The following is a 17,701-nucleotide window of genomic DNA, read 5'->3' as shown; positions in this document are numbered from 1 at the left end:
AGGATTCTGGCTCACCTTACTTATTTCATTTGTCCTTTTAACTTTCCCTTTTATTTTTCCTCCTCAGTCTGGGCTTTCTCTAAGACTCCCTCCTGTGGGCTCAGCTGAGAGAAAATAACCCTGCCCAAGTGAAAAGTTTACATAGGGCTTTCACATAATTCATCTCATTTGATCTTCATAGCAAACTAATGAAGAGCCCAAAGCAGAGATTATCTTCTTTTACAAGATGAGGAAAGTGAGGCTTAGGAAATCGGGTGACTTGCCCAATGTCATACAACTAATAAATGATGAATCTAGAACTAGAGCCTATTTTTCTAGAATCTGAAGTTTTTCAATTTTACCATGAAATATCCAAGTGAATCTAAAAGACTTTTATGGGTTTTCCTTTCTTCTGTTTTAATAGTTTATGATAAAACCAAATTAAAAACAACAACAGGAACAACACCAGCAGCAATGGCAATGATAATAGCAACAACAAATGGAGCTTTGGGAGGAAAAAAGGAAGCCAGCGATTAGAAAGAAAGAAAACTAGTACTTATCAGGTGTCTACTAAGTCCCCGATGCTATCTCTTTCAAACAGAACTGAAAACTCAAACTTAAGTTTTGAGTTTATCTGACTCAAAAGTTCTGGTTCCTTTCATTATACCATCTTGCTTCCAAAGAGACTAATCTCAGACATATACATCTGCCTCTTTGCTTAGTATGTGTTACTGTATATAGGAACTTAAGAGTGTGTATGCGTTGTGGCTATTCATAAAATATTGACTCTTTGGAGTCCTGGCAAGTTTCATTTCTAAACCTATTTCCTCATCTGTAATAATAATAGCCACTAATACTTTTAGATCACTTATTTGTGTACTTGAGCAACTATTTGTGTTCTATGCACTTATAGATCTTAAATTATTTAATCCTCACACTACTCTGAGATGTAGCTAATAGTATTAATTTCATTTCAAAGATGAAAATACTATGGCTAGAGAAGTGAAGCAGATTATCAAGTCACACAGGAAAAGTGGAGTCAGAATTTGTTTAGGTAGTCTGATTCCAAAGCTTGTGCCCTAGATGCAAAATGGGGAAGACAATCCTTATCTCACAAGAGTTTCAGAATTAAATAACATGGCAGATACACACACACAAAAAAAGAAAATATTGTAAAGTGGAAAGTGCTTAGGCAAACACTAGATAGTACTTTTTCCCCAGGCTCTATTTTCTAGCTCTTTTGGTCATTAGTCACCACTTTTGAATGTTTCTTCATTGTATGCTGAAGGTTTGTACTTGTCCCTTCTTGGAATATTTCCAACTTTATTATGTGCTTCTCCAATCGTGAAACTCTTACCTGGGACAGTTTTCTTCCTAGGTAAGTGAGTTTAAGGCACAACAGTCTTGCTGGCACTTCTCTGAGAAGGAAGCTTGAAGAAGGTCCATGTTGTATTCAGAGTTGCATTAAACCCAGGATACTCCCTCCCTGTTGAAGGTTCCAAACCATGGTTATTTGTTTGACCATATGTGGTACTATATGTAAGTGCATATGAATGCACCTGTGTTTCATCAGTGACTGTATTGACAAAATATGAGAACTAGAAAGACTTTTTGAGAGCTTTTTATATAAAACATTGTTTGTAGTTCCACATTTTTGCATTTTATTATATTCTCAAACCTTCATGACCCCCAAAAGGTAAAAACTATGTAGTCCAGCTCTATTCGTTTATATATGGAGAAACTGAGGCTTACTAAAGTAACTTTTCCAAAGCCACTCTGTGAACCAGTGGCAAACTGAACTAGAGTTAACTGATGGGAAAATGTATATCATTTCATGTCACTTTAGCAGTAGCTGTTTATAGTACATCTACAGGGCCCCATCACCATGTCTGGCAATAGATGCACAAAGACTTCTAAGGCATGACATCCACCCTCAAGACGTTTATAATCCAATCTGGAAAATAAAGACAGTTCATGAGGCAACTCATAAAACAGAAAGTTAACAATAATACAAAGTCTGACTTAATGCAATTGGGTGCTATAGAGAGTAAGTAGTCCTTCAGAAGACAGTAGTATGGAGAGTTTAGAGGAGACCTTCTAGGGCAGTTCAGATTTAAGTTAGCCCTTAGAGTAGAAATACAGAATATATGATGTGTGGGAAATAGTGAGGATAAATTAAAATAAATTGTAGCCAGGAGGAAGAAGAAAGAGGAAGGACACCAGCAGTTACTGTCTGTTATGTTCTAAACATTAATTGTACTGGGTCCTTTTCATGTAAGTTTTCTAATTTATTTCTCCCAAACTGGTATTATTATGCATACTTTATAGATAAGAAAACAGGTTCAGCGTAATTAAGTACTACCCCAAGCTACACAACTTGTCAGTGGAGAATCCAGGATTTGGAAAGAAGAACCCAAGTACAGGTGCTCCCTATATCAAGGGCTTCCTGCCAAATGCCATATGGACACTGGGGATTAACACTTACACTACTGCTGTATGTGTAGAGGGGCCTGAGGTTTTGTAGAGAAGTCTATAGGTCTGTTTATTAATCAAGGTAAATACCTAGGCTTAACCAAGGTAAATATCTGGGGATTTCCTAACCGTATGTGAGTCTGTGCATATCTTTGATTTTCTATTTTTGATTAATCATCTCTATCTCATGTGTTTAGGATGAGCATATAGTGAAATAATTTATATAAACCAATGAACACAATGTTTAGTATATAGGATGTCTCAATGAATGGTAGCTACCATAATTATTATCAGCATTATGAGTGACTGATTAGGTATATCTTTGCCTAAACGAGTATATGTGTCTATTTCTAGAAGTGATCACAACTACATGTGATTGTATATTTCAGAGTGTATAGGGTTTTCGCAGGTATTTTTATAGTTATGGACATATACATGCTCTCTGTGTATATTCATGTGAGTATGCAAGTATGTTTTGTGGAAAGTAGTATAGCATGGTGATTAAGAAAGTAGACACTGGAGCCATAATTCCTGGGCTCACAGTCCAACTCTACTGATTGTTAACTAGGTAACTTTGGGAAAATTACTTTATGTTTCTGTCCTGCAGTTTTTCCTTCTGTAATGTGGGGAGAATAATGGCATCTGCTTCATAATGTGGTTCTGAAGATTAAATCATTTAATCTATGTAAGACATTTAAAAGTGTCTGCTGTGCCATGCACACACAATAAATATTGATTTATTATTGTTGTTGTTATTATGAAAGTAACAAAGGCTTTGTGTGACAGTGTGGTTCTAAATGTGGATGAAAGTGTGTGCATCTCTGCTTTTAGATAAGACTACATGTGTCTATGTGTACACAAGTACACATAGGTAAATATAGGGATGTTTACGTTATGCTGTCTATGTTTCTAAGTTTGACTGCAGATGTGTATTGTATGACTGAGTACTTCATCTCAGCCCCAAGAAGTCTAACTTCCTAGCTGATATACTGGAGTGTGGGGCTAGCAGCTTAGTTCTGACTCTGACTCAAGATTAGACCCAAGAAATCGATTTGTGCATAGCAGAGAAACAGCAGAGAACATTTCTTCCAAGAAGTTAATATTTCCCTCATATATTTTCTTTTGTCTTATTTCATTTTTCACTTTTTGGAAGTATAACACATGCAGAAAAGTGCACAAATGATAAGTTCACAGCTCAATGTATTTTCACAAATTGAACACACACATGTAACCAGTATGTAGATCAAGAAACAGAACGTTATCTAGAGGTGTTCCTCCTCTTCCTTTCCCAGTCACTAATCCCTACCTCAAGGGTGAACACTATCTTGGCTTCTAATGGCATGGTTTAGTTTTGCCTGATTTTTAGTGTACATAAATGAAACCGCAGAGTATGTACTCTTTTGTGTCTGATTTTTCTGCAACATTACATTCATGAGAGATCTATAATTTCATGTGTAGTTGTAGTTTGTTCATTATCATTGTTATATAAAATTCCATTGTATGAATAAAATACAATTTACTCACCCATTCTAATGTTCATGAACATTTTGTCTGTTTTCATTTTGGGTCTATGAATATTCTAGTAAATGTCTTTTGGTAAATTCTCTCTCTTTTTTTAAAACACAATCAAGGATGGAAAGTGGTGACAATGAAAACAGAGGCACAAGGAGAATTAGTGACTTGATTCAAGTACTGAGTGAGTCAGTAGCCCAATCAGGCTTCTTGTACTTTTATCCTGTTTCTTGAGCCAGAGTACGTTCTTTCTTCCACACTGCTAAAGAAACGGTATTCATATTTCTCTTCTGAAGGAAGTGATACATAATTATCAGTACATGTGATTTTTTAACTTTGCCCTCCAAAGTCCAATGTGTAGAGATCATTGAATATTTGTTTAACTGAAAAAAATAATCAAGTAAGGCAGAGATTCTAGGCTAATTGGTTTTTGCTTTCTCAGTCACTTGGTTTGGCTCTTGACTCTTTAATTTTCCAGACATATGCAAAAGAACAAAGCCCCTTTGTTCTCTTTCTTCCATGCCAGCAGCTATTCATTTGCCTGTTTCCCAGCGTAATGTGGGCCATGGAGCCGGGCCATCTCCTCTGGGCTCTGCTGTTCATGCAACCCTTGTGGCCCCGACTGACTTATGGGGCCACTCGAGTCTACTACCTGGGTATCCGAGACGTGCAATGGAACTATGCTCCCAAGGGAAGGAATGTCATCACAAACCAGCCTCTGGACAGTGACACGTAGGTTTAATCTCTTGTGGAATTAGAGGTGGAGTTGGGTAGGGGTCACCCTTGAGGTCAAAAGGTAGCCTCTTGAAGACCTTTTCCCAGGGTGTGGTAGCAGCCAGTTCCTGATCTCTCTGGATCATACACCCAGTGGCATGTTTGCTGGGAATAGTGCTAGTTGACTCAAGAGGCAATGTTCCATATGGAGTCTGCTTTTCCACACTGAGGCACCTCGGTATTTTTAGGGTCCTAATGGTAATTTCATGCTCTCTTGATGCTAAGATTATATCCAAAATACTGTCTTAGTAATAGCTGTTTAGTTTTTTAAAAAAGAAACATGAAATATATACAGTGTTTATAAGATATATGTGGTGAAACTATGCTCCCATAGTTCAGTAGAACTACTAATTGCAGATATGTGAAAATGTGAAAAAATTAAGGTAAATCGTAGAATCAAAGAAATAACAGTAATAACTATCAGTTATGTAACACTGTGACAGGCACTATACTAGAAATTTGCACATTTTGTCTCACCTAATTCTTACAAAAGCTCTAGAGATTGAGTCTGAATATCCTCATCTTTTAGATGAAAAAACTGAGGGTCAGAGAGATCAAGTAACTTGCTCAAGTCTCACAGCTAGTAAAATGGAAGAGGTAGGATTTGAACCTGGGCAATGCAGATAAAAAATTGGTACTCTTCTCATGATTTTGCCACTCACAGATCCCACAGGATTAACTCTTCTTGATCTTACAGACGTTCCACAAATACCTGTTAAAAATGAATTAATTAAAGAATTTTTGTGATCATGAACCACTTTGTTTTTCCAAAGCCTCGGAGTTTTCCAAAGTTGACTGTAACATCTCAGAGCTCTCTAGGAAGAATTAGAGTAAGAAAAACAGCCGTCGTTTTTTTGACAATGTAGTTTAGGAATCACGAAAGTCTCTGTCTTAAAAAGTGTCCTTGAGGGATAACTTCAAAATCCCCCCCTCCAACATTTCAAAGTAGCAGCATTTATTAAGCTTTTACTATTTTCCAAGCACTGTCCTAAGCTCTAAATGTATTTTAATTATTTTAGTCACCAGTAACAACTGTCCAGGTTTGGTACTGTGTTTGTTTCCATTTTACAAATTGGGAAATTGTGCACAGAGTATTTAAATAACTTGCTCAAAGTCTCACAGATTTGGAAGTGGCATCAGCATGTGACTGAACCATTCTGGGTCCAGAGCTTGAGAACTTAACCATGATGCTATAAAACCTCCCATATATATTAGGACGATGCTAAGTCAGGCCATATGGGTAGGGAATTGATCACTTAAAGTGTCAGTCCATAGTTAGCTGTTTCTCTATTACTGTATATTAGGTTGAACCACTTGAAATTGCCTTTTTTTGTAGGTTAAAAGTGGTCAAATATCAACAATTTCATATGCTTTAACTTGATACTTCCCATCGTCTAACAATAGACTCTAACTTAAAGCTTTAATGTTTTGATTAGTAGAGTCACATTTCCTCTTGTTTTACCCTAAACAAAGATGAACACTTTTTGGTCAGCCTCTTCTGGAAAATAACTCTCCAGAAGTTTGAAGATTATAGCAAAATTGTGACTCTTTCTTTCCTTCCTTCCTTCCCAGAGTAGCTTCCAGCTTCTTAAAGTCTGGCAAGAACCGGATAGGGAGCAGCTACAAGAAGACCATCTACAGAGAATACAGGGATGGTTCATACATGCATGAAATGGCTCAGCCTGCCTGGTTGGGCTTCCTGGGGCCAGTGTTGCAGGCTGAGGTGGGAGATGTCATCCTTATCCACCTGAAGAATTTTGCCACTCGTCCTTATACCATCCACCCCCACGGTGTTTTCTATGAGAAGGACTCAGAAGGTAAATCAGCCCATCCTTTCTATCTTCTGCCCACAACAAATATTACTTTTCCTTTACTGTCATTTGAGAGAAGCTGGGAACAAGGACAGTTTTTTCTTCATTATTCATATGAGGTAACAGGGACTCTTCTCTCAGAGAAATCATGGCTGGGTACTGTTATCACTTCTGCTATTCATATACTGTGTGACTTTGAACTAGTCGCTGCCTCTCTCTGGGCCTCAGATTCTTCATTAGGAAGGTAGAGAGATTCAAACTGCTTTTTATCTATGAGTTTGTTTCTGTTTTGTTTGTTTTATGGTGGATAAAACAAGTTGATGGTTGCCAGATGGGAGGGAAGTTGGGAAGCTGGGTGAAAAAGGCGAAGGGATTAAGCAGTATAAATTAGTAGTTATAAAATAGTCACAGGGATGTAAAGTGCAGTAAAGGGAATATAATCAACATTTTAATAACTATGTATGGTGTCAGGTGGGTATCAGGTGGGTATTAGACTTATCAGGGACATCACTTCATAAGTTATGTAAATGTCTAACCACTATGTTGTACACCTGAAATTAATATAATATTGAATATCTACTATATTTGAAATATTTTTAAAAGTTTTTAAATCTGCCTTTTATCACAAAGAAATACTTGAATGGCATTTTCATAAAATATTTGACTGCTTTGAAAAGAGAAGAGTGTACTCTGAATAATATAAGGGAACTTTATTCTAGTGTCATAGTCTTCCAAAAAGGTCCATTTTCTTCTTAAGAGGCAGTTAAGTTTACTCATTTTGTATTTCTCACTATCTGCAATGACTTATAATCTAACACAACAGTGACTGCAATGGCTTATAATCTAACACAACAGTGACTGCAATGGCTTATAATCTAAGACAACAGTAACACAATAGAGAAGGAAGTCAGAAGGTCCTGACTTGACTACTAACTCTCTATATGACCATTGGCAAATTACTTTCCTTCAGTTTTATCTTCCATAAAATGAGGAAGTGGACCAACTGTTCATTAAATTGCCTTTAAACTGAAATTTCGTAATTGTCTGCTTTCTGTTTTCTAAAGTAAATACTTAAAGGTAGGGAATTCTGTCTTCTCTCTTGCCTTCACAACATTAACTTTGCATCAGGGCACTACTAGATCAGGCTGTGGAGCAGTTTTCATTGGCTACAGCTCCTTCCCCAATTGCTGCTACCTCTCCATCCATTGTTGATGTGAGGTTTGGAGTTCTTTGGCTACATATTACTTGAATCTTTGCCCTCCTCATGTTCTGAGGAACACTGTGCTGGACCTTAGAACTTTATTTTCCATAAGACTGGACCTAGGTGTTGCATATGTCAGCCTTCTCTTGGCTTCTATATCTTCTAGGCTCCCTCTCACTCACCCTAGGACTGGGCATGTGCAATATTATTTTCTAGGCTCCCTGTACCCTGATGGATCCTCTGGTCAGCTGAAAGCTGATGACTCTGTTCCCCCGGGAGGCAGCCACATGTACAACTGGACCATTCCAGAAGGCCATGCACCCACTGTGGCTGACCCAGCGTGTCTGACTTGGATCTACCATTCTCATGTAGATGCTCCACGAGACATTGCAACTGGCCTCATTGGACCCCTTATCACCTGTAAAAGAGGTACAGATCCCAAGGATGAAGTATGAGATAAAATTTAGGATATCTATGGGAACCAGTGATATAGTTGAACCACTTACATATTGATCAGCAGCCTGAGTAGCGTTAAAATAGTATCTTTGTTTATTAGCAGGAATAAACCCTGCCAACCTCCTGTTCCACTATGTTTTCTATTTTATTATCCTTTCTATTCTAAAAACAAAACAAAACAAAACAAAACAAACAAACAAACAAAAACCATAAAAAACTCTACTTTATTTTCTTTCTAATTTCACAGTAAGGTATGTGGGAAAAGTTTAAGTGTGAATAGGACTGAAAGTATAGCTATCAGTATTTGGGAAGGATTGCGGACTTGATTGGAAATAAGGTATGTTTAAGATATAGTCAGAACTGAAAACCTTGGTGTTGTAAAAGTGTGATCAGCTTAAGGCCCTGGGTTGAATACATAGGTAAGGATGATGGGAGGGAATTATTTTAGATCCTATGTGCCCCAACTTCAAGTCCTAGGCTCAACTGAATTGATAGTTTTATACAGAGATTTTGGAGATATACATTAGTAGCAGAAGGCTCCATTTACTTTTCTGTTGCTGACAGATCTTAAGCTCCCCTCTTCCTATTTCTTTTTTATGAGTAACCCTTGCAGCATAGTCTTTTTAAGGATAGGAGGTTCTCAAGAACACCTTTCTTACTTGCACTAGGAACCTTGGATAGTAACTCCCCTCCTCGGCGGCAAGACGTGGACAATTATTTCTTCCTGCTCTTCAGTGTGGTAGATGAGAATCTTAGTTGGCATATCAATGAGAACATTGCCACTTACTGCTCAGATCCCGCCTCAGTGAACAAAGAAGATGAAGCCTTTCGGGAGAGCAATAAGATGCATGGTGAGCTAGGAGGCGATGGCCACTCTGTGACAGGGAATACTGATGAAGGGTCTCCACTGGGTCTAGCATTTGGTGGGTGCTTTCACATACCTGATCCTTTTTAATCCTCACAAGGACCAGGAGTAGTCGGTAGTTTTACCTTCTTTTACCTATGAGGAAACTGAGGCTCCATGATTACATAACAGATAAACAGCACAATTAAAATTCCAACCCTGATCTGTCTGACTGCATACTGTGCTCTTGCCATTAGGTACCTTGCCTCTTCACTGTGGAATAGCTCAGGCTGTAGATTCCAAAGTCGTATATTATATGTTCAGTCACTTTGGTGACGGTTGTTCACTGATATAATTAGTCAACTTTTCTTTGTTCTAAAAAGGATGCAAGCTGGACTAATGATCCACTTTGTGGAGAAAAAAATGTGCCTATAAAGGAATAGATCATCTTAATTAAATGTAAAACTAACTAAAGACGCAAAAGCCCTGAGGCATGGGCAGAGAAGTGATTTTAGGAATAGATACAAGTTGGCTTTGTTTTTGTTTAATTAAGGGAGTGACTTACTTACCTTTGATGACAAAGGTGGGATCAATCCCAAGGGGAAGTAAAAAATCAGAGAAGTTGTAATTAATGGCTTGGACAGCTCAAATTTCTCTCGGATTTTATACCAATTGCTTATAATAACCGTGATTAGCTAACTTGACACTTGTCCTGTGAAGATTTTAGAAGGAAATTGTCCTGGAAGGAAAAAAACTGCTTACAAAATAAACCCCATTACTTAGAAAGCTTCCTCAGATTGCTGGGCTGGAATCTTGGCTCTACCACTTAATAGCTCTGTGGCCTTGGGAAGAAAGTAACTTTACTTCTCTGAACCTTGGTTTACTTGTTTTTTGTTTTTTTTTTGTTTTTTTGTTTTTTACACATGAGACCATTAATACCTGTTTGTGATATTTAAATGATGTAATGCATATTGTCAGCACACTGTGCTCTTTAAGACCTCTAAATAGTATTTATTATTATTGTCAGATGCTAAGGTTTTTCCTTTTGAGCTGTCTTTCCCTAATCGATATTTTCTTTGGGTTTTATTTTTCAGCAATCAATGGCTTTGTATTTGGGAACTTACCAGAGCTGAACATGTGTGCACAGAAGCGTGTGGCCTGGCACTTGTTTGGCATGGGCAATGAAGTAGATGTCCACACAGCTTTCTTCCATGGACAGATGCTGACCATCCGGGGCCACCACACTGATGTGGCTCACATCTTTCCAGCCACCTTTGTGACTGCTGAGATGGTGCCCCAGAAACTTGGCATCTGGTTAATTAGCTGTCAAGTGAATAGTCACTTGCAAGGTGAGAGCCAACATCTCTTGACCCTTGAGATATGGGAGACAGGTGGCAATATGTTCCCCAGAAGCCTGGGCTTCTGGCCTAGAGCCACAAGATAGGTCTTTCAGGTAAGACAGCTAGGATAAAGGATGAAACACTATATTAAAATTCTAGGGACCCAGTTTTTTTTCCTGGCTCAGCCATTAAATTACAAGGTGACCTTGAGCACAACTCTCTGGGTTTCATGTTTTTTTTTTTTTTTTTTTTTTTATCTCTAACATAAGATGGCATAGGGATGAATAAGTGGACTTTTAAGCTGCATGTTTTTTTGTTTGTTTGTTTGTTTGTTTTGATTTTTGTTGTTGGTGCTTAGAATCCTAAAAAATTAAGACCTGGGGGTATTTGTAGCTGATTGAATAGGTAGTAAAGGAGAAAGCAATTAAAGAAGAGTAAGGCCTCTGCACGAAATTATGAAGCATTGTGGGCAAGTGGTGACACTCTAATTAAGACTCAACAGAAATAGGGGTAGAAAGTTTAATTTTCAGAGGGAGAATGGTTGAAGCAATAGCTTAGTGCATTGAGGAGCATCAGAGGAGAAGAGGAACATATGAGGCAATGGAAAGCACACCAGATAGTTGATTAGGTGGTTTCAGTTGTTGCTTCAGCTCTGAAAAACTCTCTGTAATGACTTTGGAAAAGTCCCTCCCATTTCTAGACTTATTTGTCACATTTATGCAATGGTAGATTTGGTCTCAATACTCTCTAAGATCCTTTTCAGATCTCATTTCTAGAATTATTTTATATATGGTAAATTAGGTGGATGTCAGGAATGTGATACGGGAGTATGTGAAAATGAATTTGAATAGATGAGGAGTTATAGACTGGTGGGATAATGAGACTTGGATAGTAAGATTTTCTCAACAGGGGCCAGTTACCCATGCTCCATCATCAAGAGTCTTCTCTCAGTTTCAAAGGTGCCTGAGTAAGTGAATATGAATCCAATGGAGGTTAGGAATACAGAACAATAGATGAACAAGAATGGGTCAGACAAGCCAGACAAGCTTGGATTCAAATCCAGGTTTACCAGTTGCTTAGTTACCTTTGGAAAGTCATATCATTTCTCTGAGCCTCTGTTTCTTCATCTGAGGAGTGTAATAGTGATTCCTACCTTATAAAATTGTAATGAGGTTTCAGAGTGATAATGTTATTTTGAATCTTAGAGACCAAGGGAATGAGACCAAAATAGTGAATATAAGAGAAGAAAATGAGCACTCGCATTTTCAGTTAAAAGATAAGAGCTTAAGTCTCAATTTCACCATGGACTAGCTGTGTTATCTTGGGCAAGTTACTCAACCTCTCTTATCCTTAGTTTTTCTTTGTTTTGTTTTTCATCTGGAAAAAGGGAATGTTAAAGTTTATTTCACAGGGTGATTGTGAGGACTGAAGGAGATAACATATGTAAAGCACCTGACATAAGGCCTGGCATATATACATATTCAATAGAAATGAATAAGGCAGTATCGTTGATTACCACCATACCTCAATGTAACATTTTTCAGATTTTGTAGATATTACTTAGAATCCACATTTTCCTGACAGTTCTAAGTCTGAAACTTCATCTCCATGTATAGAATATGTTCTATTATTTGGGAAGCTTCCCTCTATACAAATCACTTACTCCTCTTTTTTAATCTGATACTCCCACCAGCCTAGTGTCATAGATTTTCTATTCTCCTTATTTACAAAACAGGAATTAAAGTTCAGATATAGGAATTGACTTGGCTAAGGTCCTACAGATAGTGATAAGGGTTGGACTTATACTCAGGTATTCAGACTTCAAGCTTTGTGATGTTCGTACAATATAAGCCTTTCACAGAGGCAGGAATGAAGAACTGGTAAGTAAATCAGTGGTGGTGAGCATGTGGAGGTATTTGAATTTCCACCTGGGCTCCATCTTTCCCAGCCAGACTCTTAAGGAGTGAGAGAAAGTGGTCCATCTGAAGACAAGGGTAAAAAGCCTATAGGAGGATGGGAAGAAAAAACATTAGGGGAGGGAGGAAGGTGGATGGTGTGGGTAGAAACTTGTTGGGTGAAATGGGGCCAGCCATGATATTCCTCCTCCAGATGGCATGCAAGCACTCTACAAGGTCAAGTCTTGTTCCACGGCCCCTTCTGTGAACCTACTAACAGGAAAAGTTCGGCAGTACTTCATTGAGGCCCATGAGATTCAATGGGACTACGGCCCAATGGGGCATGATGGGAGTACTGGGAAGAATTTGAGGGAACCAGGCAGGTAAGAGTTAGTGGGATTCTTCTCCCTACCCCTGGGCCCACCCCCAAACACTTTCACTCGGGCATCACAATCATTGTCTGACTGGAGTTATATTACACAACTGTTAACCAAATTCTTTTGCCCCCTGGACAGCTTGCTCTTGGGGAACCACAAAACTTTCTGTAGGGTTATGTCATATCCCCAGCAAAAGGTCCTAGCAGTGGTTGAGATTAGTCCTGCTATAATCCCAAGCCATACCAAGAAAAGGAGGCCTCGGTGGGGCAGGATCAATTGAAATGGTATTTTTCCAACTCTTCTTTATTTTACCTGTTATTTACCTCCTTGCTCCTACTTTTCTTGCCCATAGTCTGAAGGGAGAATTTCAGCAGGAGTGTAAAAGGCACTCTGAGAAATGTAGGAAGAGGTGAAACAATCTGCCTTGTGGCCATTCCAAGTCCATCCTTTTGGAGGAATTTCTCCAAATTTCCTTGCCTCATCCATGACTCAGACTGGACAAGATAGAGCAGATTAGTGCCCTATTCAGTTTCTCGGCCTTAAGTTATGCCTACTCACTGCCTATCAGTGATTCCACTGATATCAGGTCTTTCACAAAAGAGGTAGTTGGTAAATAACTAAGAGAGTTTGGGGGGATATCCTAAGGTATCCACCATGTTTCTTCTTCCTGCAAGAAATAATGAAATGAATTTGCAAAAAAACACAGGAAAGTAGGCACTTTGGTCTCAGCATGGCTTCTAGAATTTTCAACTGGCTTTGCTAAATTAGTGGGCTTTCATTTTGGAATTAAGGATTTTATTTGTTAGGGGGAGAAAGATCTTGAGTACCTGGAGATGATTAAGGACAATGTAAGGCTATGTAACTCAGGTGGGCAGAACTGGTGTTAGTGCCTGGGACTTACAAGCAAGAAGATTTCAACTTACTATAACAAAGAACTCCAATAATTAAAATTATTCAACAGTATGAGGGATTGACTTCTCTGAAACGAGTTCCCTGACCTTGGAAAGGCTGAAGCAGAAGCTGCATATTATTTATTTGTGGTGTCACCAGAGGGTCGAAGTTGATCTGGAAGATCTCTGAGGTCTTTCCTAACCACGAAGATACATACTTGATGAGACCAAGGGTGAGATGGGAGTCTATTTAATATATAATTAAATTGTGTGACATTTGCCTCCTTATATGCCAGTGGCTCAGATAAATTCTTCAAGAAGAGCTCCAGCCGAATTGGAGGCACTTACTGGAAAGTCCGATATGAAGCTTTCCAAGATGAAACATTCCAGGAAAAGGTATACCTGGAGGAAGATAAGCATCTTGGAATCCTGGGTAAGGAATCCTTAACTTATGAAATTCATTGACTAGAGCCAGAAAACTAGGGAGGACTTAGAAGCTGGAGCCTGAGGATAGCTCAGAAGCACACTCTACACCATCATCTCCGAAAGCGAGTACCAAGAGATGAGTGTTCTGTGAAAAAGAATTATGAGTCTGAATGTGTTTGCAAAACACTAGGTTAAACAGTCAAGTAAAACAGTCAAATAGTGTTCTTTTCTGCAGGGCTTCTCAGAACTTGGGATTTATTTTTGATCATCATGAATTTCCAAAATGGGAATAGAGTATACAGTATTTCTCATGCTTACTTTAAAACTAAACTTTCTTTTTTATTGAACATCTGGTAATTCTGTTTTATAGGTCATGATTTTAGAAGTGTTTTCCTAGGTTTATTTCTAAAGGGCTGTATAAGGTAGTATGACTGTTCAAGTTCCTGGCAATATGGGGACAAGAGCAGATTGACATCACATGCAGACATGCTTGCTATGGTGAGGGATGGAAAACAAACCTTAGAGCCTGACCTTGGAGACGATATCCAGATGCCTAAAGTGCTGTATTGAAACAGTATAGCAAGGTTAGGTGTAGTTTAGTCACTTAGAGGAGCCAGAAAATTTAAAAAAAAAAAACAAAACAAAAACCAAGATCAGAAGGGAGAAAACTTTGGAAATGAAAGCAATGTAATGGACCATATTCTGGAGTTAGGCATGTGTCAGCTGATTCTAGGAGATCTGAACATGGACAACAGGGCTTACATCTGATAGAAAGATATTTGGAGCAGAAACCTACCTTGGGAAAGAGGATGAGCACTGAGTATTAAGAAGCTCTCATTAGCTTGTGTTCAGTATGGGTCCCCAGTCTTTCTTTTTCCTTCATTTTTTTATTGTAGTAAAATATACACAACATAAAATTTACCATATTAGCCATTTCAAGTGTATAATGGTATTATATACATTCATAATGTTGTGCAATCATCGCCACCATCCGTCTCCATTAACTCTTGTAAAACTGAAACTCAATACCCATTAAACAATTATTACCCATTCTCCCCTCCCCCAGGCTGTGGCAACCACCATTCTACTTTCTGTGACTATATTTTTGACTAGTCTAAGTATCTTATATAAGTGGAATCATACAATATTTTTTTTGTGACTGTCTTATTTACCTAGCATAATGCCCTCAGGTTTTATTCATATTGTAGCATAGTTTAGAATTTCCTTCTGTTTTAAAGCTGAATAATATTCCATTATATGTATATACTACATTTTCCTTATCCATTCATCTATCAGTGGACATGTGGATTTCTTCCACATTTTAGCTATTGGGAATAATGCTGCTATGAATATGAGTGTACAAATAAGTCTTTGAGACATCATTTCCATTCTTTTGGGTATACATAGAAGGGGATTTGTTGGATTATATGGTAATTTTTTTTTTTTAAGGTTTGAGGGACCACCATACTGTTTTTCACAGTGGCTGTATTATTCTACATTATGATCAACACGGTTTCTAATTTTTCCACATCCTTGGCCACACTTGTTTTCTGCTTTTGTTTGTTTGTTTGTTTGTTTTATAGTAGCCATCCTAATGGGTGTGAGGAGGTATCTATTTGCCATTTTGAATTGCATCTCCCTAATGATTAGTGATGCCGAGAAACTTTCCATGGGCCTATTGGGCATTTATATATATTTTTTGGAGAAATGTTAATTCAAGTCCTTTGACCATCTTTAATTAGGTTGTTTACCTTTTTGTTGTTGAGTTTTAGGAGCTCTCTTATATTCTGGATATTAATCCCTTATCAGACATATGATTCACAAATATTTTCCCATTCTGTGGGGTGCCTTTTTACTCTGTTGATAGTGTCTTTTGATGAACAATTTAAAAAAAATTAATAAAATTCACTAGATCTATTTTTGTTTTTTTTTTTTACCTGTGCCTTCGTGTCATACCCAAGAAATTATTGCCAAATCCAATGTTGTGAAAAAATTATCCCTATGTTTTTAATAAGAGTTGTATTGTTTTAGGTATTACATTTAAGTCTTTGATCTATTTTGAATTAATTTTTGTATGTGGTGTTAGGTAAGGGTCCAACTTTATTATTTTGTATATGAAAATCCAATTTTCCTAACACCATTAGTTTAAAAGATGGTCCCCTTAAATGTGAGGATTTCTTTCTGGGCTCTCTAGTATATTCTATTGGTCTATATGTCTGTCCTTCTGCCAGTACCACACTGTTTTGATTAGTGTAGCTTTTCAGTAAGTTTTGAAATGAGGAAGTATGAGTCTTCCAGATTTGTTCTGTGTTTTCAAGATTGTTTTCACTATTTTATTTTGGGTCCCCAGAGATTTTAGGATGGGCTTTTCTATTTCTTTTCTATTTCTGCAAAACCATCATTGGGAATTTCTAAAGGATTTTATTGAATCTATTGATTGCTCTGGGTAATATTAACATTTTAATATATTAAGTCTTCCAATCTAGGAACATGGGATGTGCTTCCATTTATTTATGTCATTTTTAATTTATTTCAGCAATGATTTATATTTCTCATTGTACAAATCTTTCACATCCTTGGTTAAGACAATTCCTAATTATTTTATTTTTTGAGATATTATAATGGAATTATTTTTGTAATTTCTTTTTATACTGTTCACAGTTAGTGTATAATAATGCAACTAACTTTTATGTGTTGACTTTGTATCCTGATACTTTGCTGAATTATTAGTTATAACAGGTTTTTTTGTTTGTCTTTGTGTACTCTTTATAGTTTTCTACATAAAAGATCATATGATCTGCAACAGAGATAATTTTACTTCTTCCTTTACAATTTGGATATATTTTATTTCTGCTTTCTTGACTAATCATTCTGTCTAGAACTTCCAGTAATATTTTGAAGAGAAATGATGAAAACAGGAAACTTACCTTGTTCCTTACCTTGATCTCAGAGGAAAAGCTTTCAGTCTTTCGGCATTGAGTATAGTGCTAACTGTGGGATTTTCATATATGGCTTTTATTATGTTGAAGCAGTCCCCTTCTATTCCTAGTTTTTTTTTTAAGGTTTCATCATGAAAGGGTGTTGAATTTTGATAGATGTTTTATCTGCATCAATTGAGATGACCATGTGTTTGTTTTTCTTTCATTCTGTTAATATGCTATATTACATTGATCAATTTTCATGTTGAACTATCCTTGCAATCAAGGAATAAATTCGATCTGGTCACTATATACAATCCTTTTAGCATGTTGCTGGATTTGGTTTGCTAGTATTTTGTTAAGGATTTTTTCATCAATGTTAATGTGTAGTTTTCTTGTAATGTCTTTGTCTGGTTTTGGTAACATAACGCTGGCTTCAGAGGATGAGTTAAAAAGTATTTCATCCTCTTCATTTTTTTTTTTTGGAAAAAATTGAGAAGAATTGGCATTAACTCTTTAAATGTTTAGTAGAGATTGCTAGTGCAACCATCAGACTCAGGGCTTTTCTTTTTTGGGAGATTTTTGATTACCGATTAAATCTCCTTACAAGTTACAGGTATATTTACATGTTCTATTTAATTCTGCTTTAGTCTTGGTAGGTTTTCTGCTTTTGGTCCATTTCATCTAGATTATCCAATTTGTTGGTCCACGATTATTCACAGTACTATCTTACAATTTCTTTTTATTTCTATAGGATAGGTAGTAATGTCACCACTTTCTTTTTTTCTGTTTTTTTTTTTTTTTTT

General features: G+C 37.2%; 1 protein-coding gene across 4 annotated transcripts in view; it reads left to right on the top strand.

Annotated features, from left to right (window-relative positions):
* The window catches only part of HEPH (hephaestin), a 72,231-nt gene that overhangs the window by 2,045 nt on the left and 52,485 nt on the right, over positions 1 to 17,701 (top strand). For 2 of the 4 annotated variants that reach the window (XM_039851409.1, XM_039851407.1), the window contains exons 2-8: positions 4,490 to 4,695; positions 6,310 to 6,554; positions 7,966 to 8,178; positions 8,874 to 9,056; positions 10,144 to 10,398; positions 12,499 to 12,667; positions 13,848 to 13,984. In XM_039851409.1, coding sequence (XP_039707343.1) covers positions 4,490 to 4,695; positions 6,310 to 6,554; positions 7,966 to 8,178; positions 8,874 to 9,056; positions 10,144 to 10,398; positions 12,499 to 12,667; positions 13,848 to 13,984 — 1,408 coding nt within the window. The remainder of the gene's footprint in view (positions 1 to 4,489; positions 4,696 to 6,309; positions 6,555 to 7,965; positions 8,179 to 8,873; positions 9,057 to 10,143; positions 10,399 to 12,498; positions 12,668 to 13,847; positions 13,985 to 17,701) is intronic. The other 2 variants (XM_039851408.1, XM_039851410.1) reach the window with 2 other exon arrangements.

This window comes from Pteropus medius, unplaced genomic scaffold (genome assembly GCF_902729225.1).
Source record: "Pteropus medius unplaced genomic scaffold, Ma_sr-lr_union100, whole genome shotgun sequence".
Classification (NCBI taxonomy): Eukaryota; Metazoa; Chordata; class Mammalia; order Chiroptera; family Pteropodidae; genus Pteropus; species Pteropus medius.
This window is presented reverse-complemented; position numbering and strand designations above follow the sequence as displayed.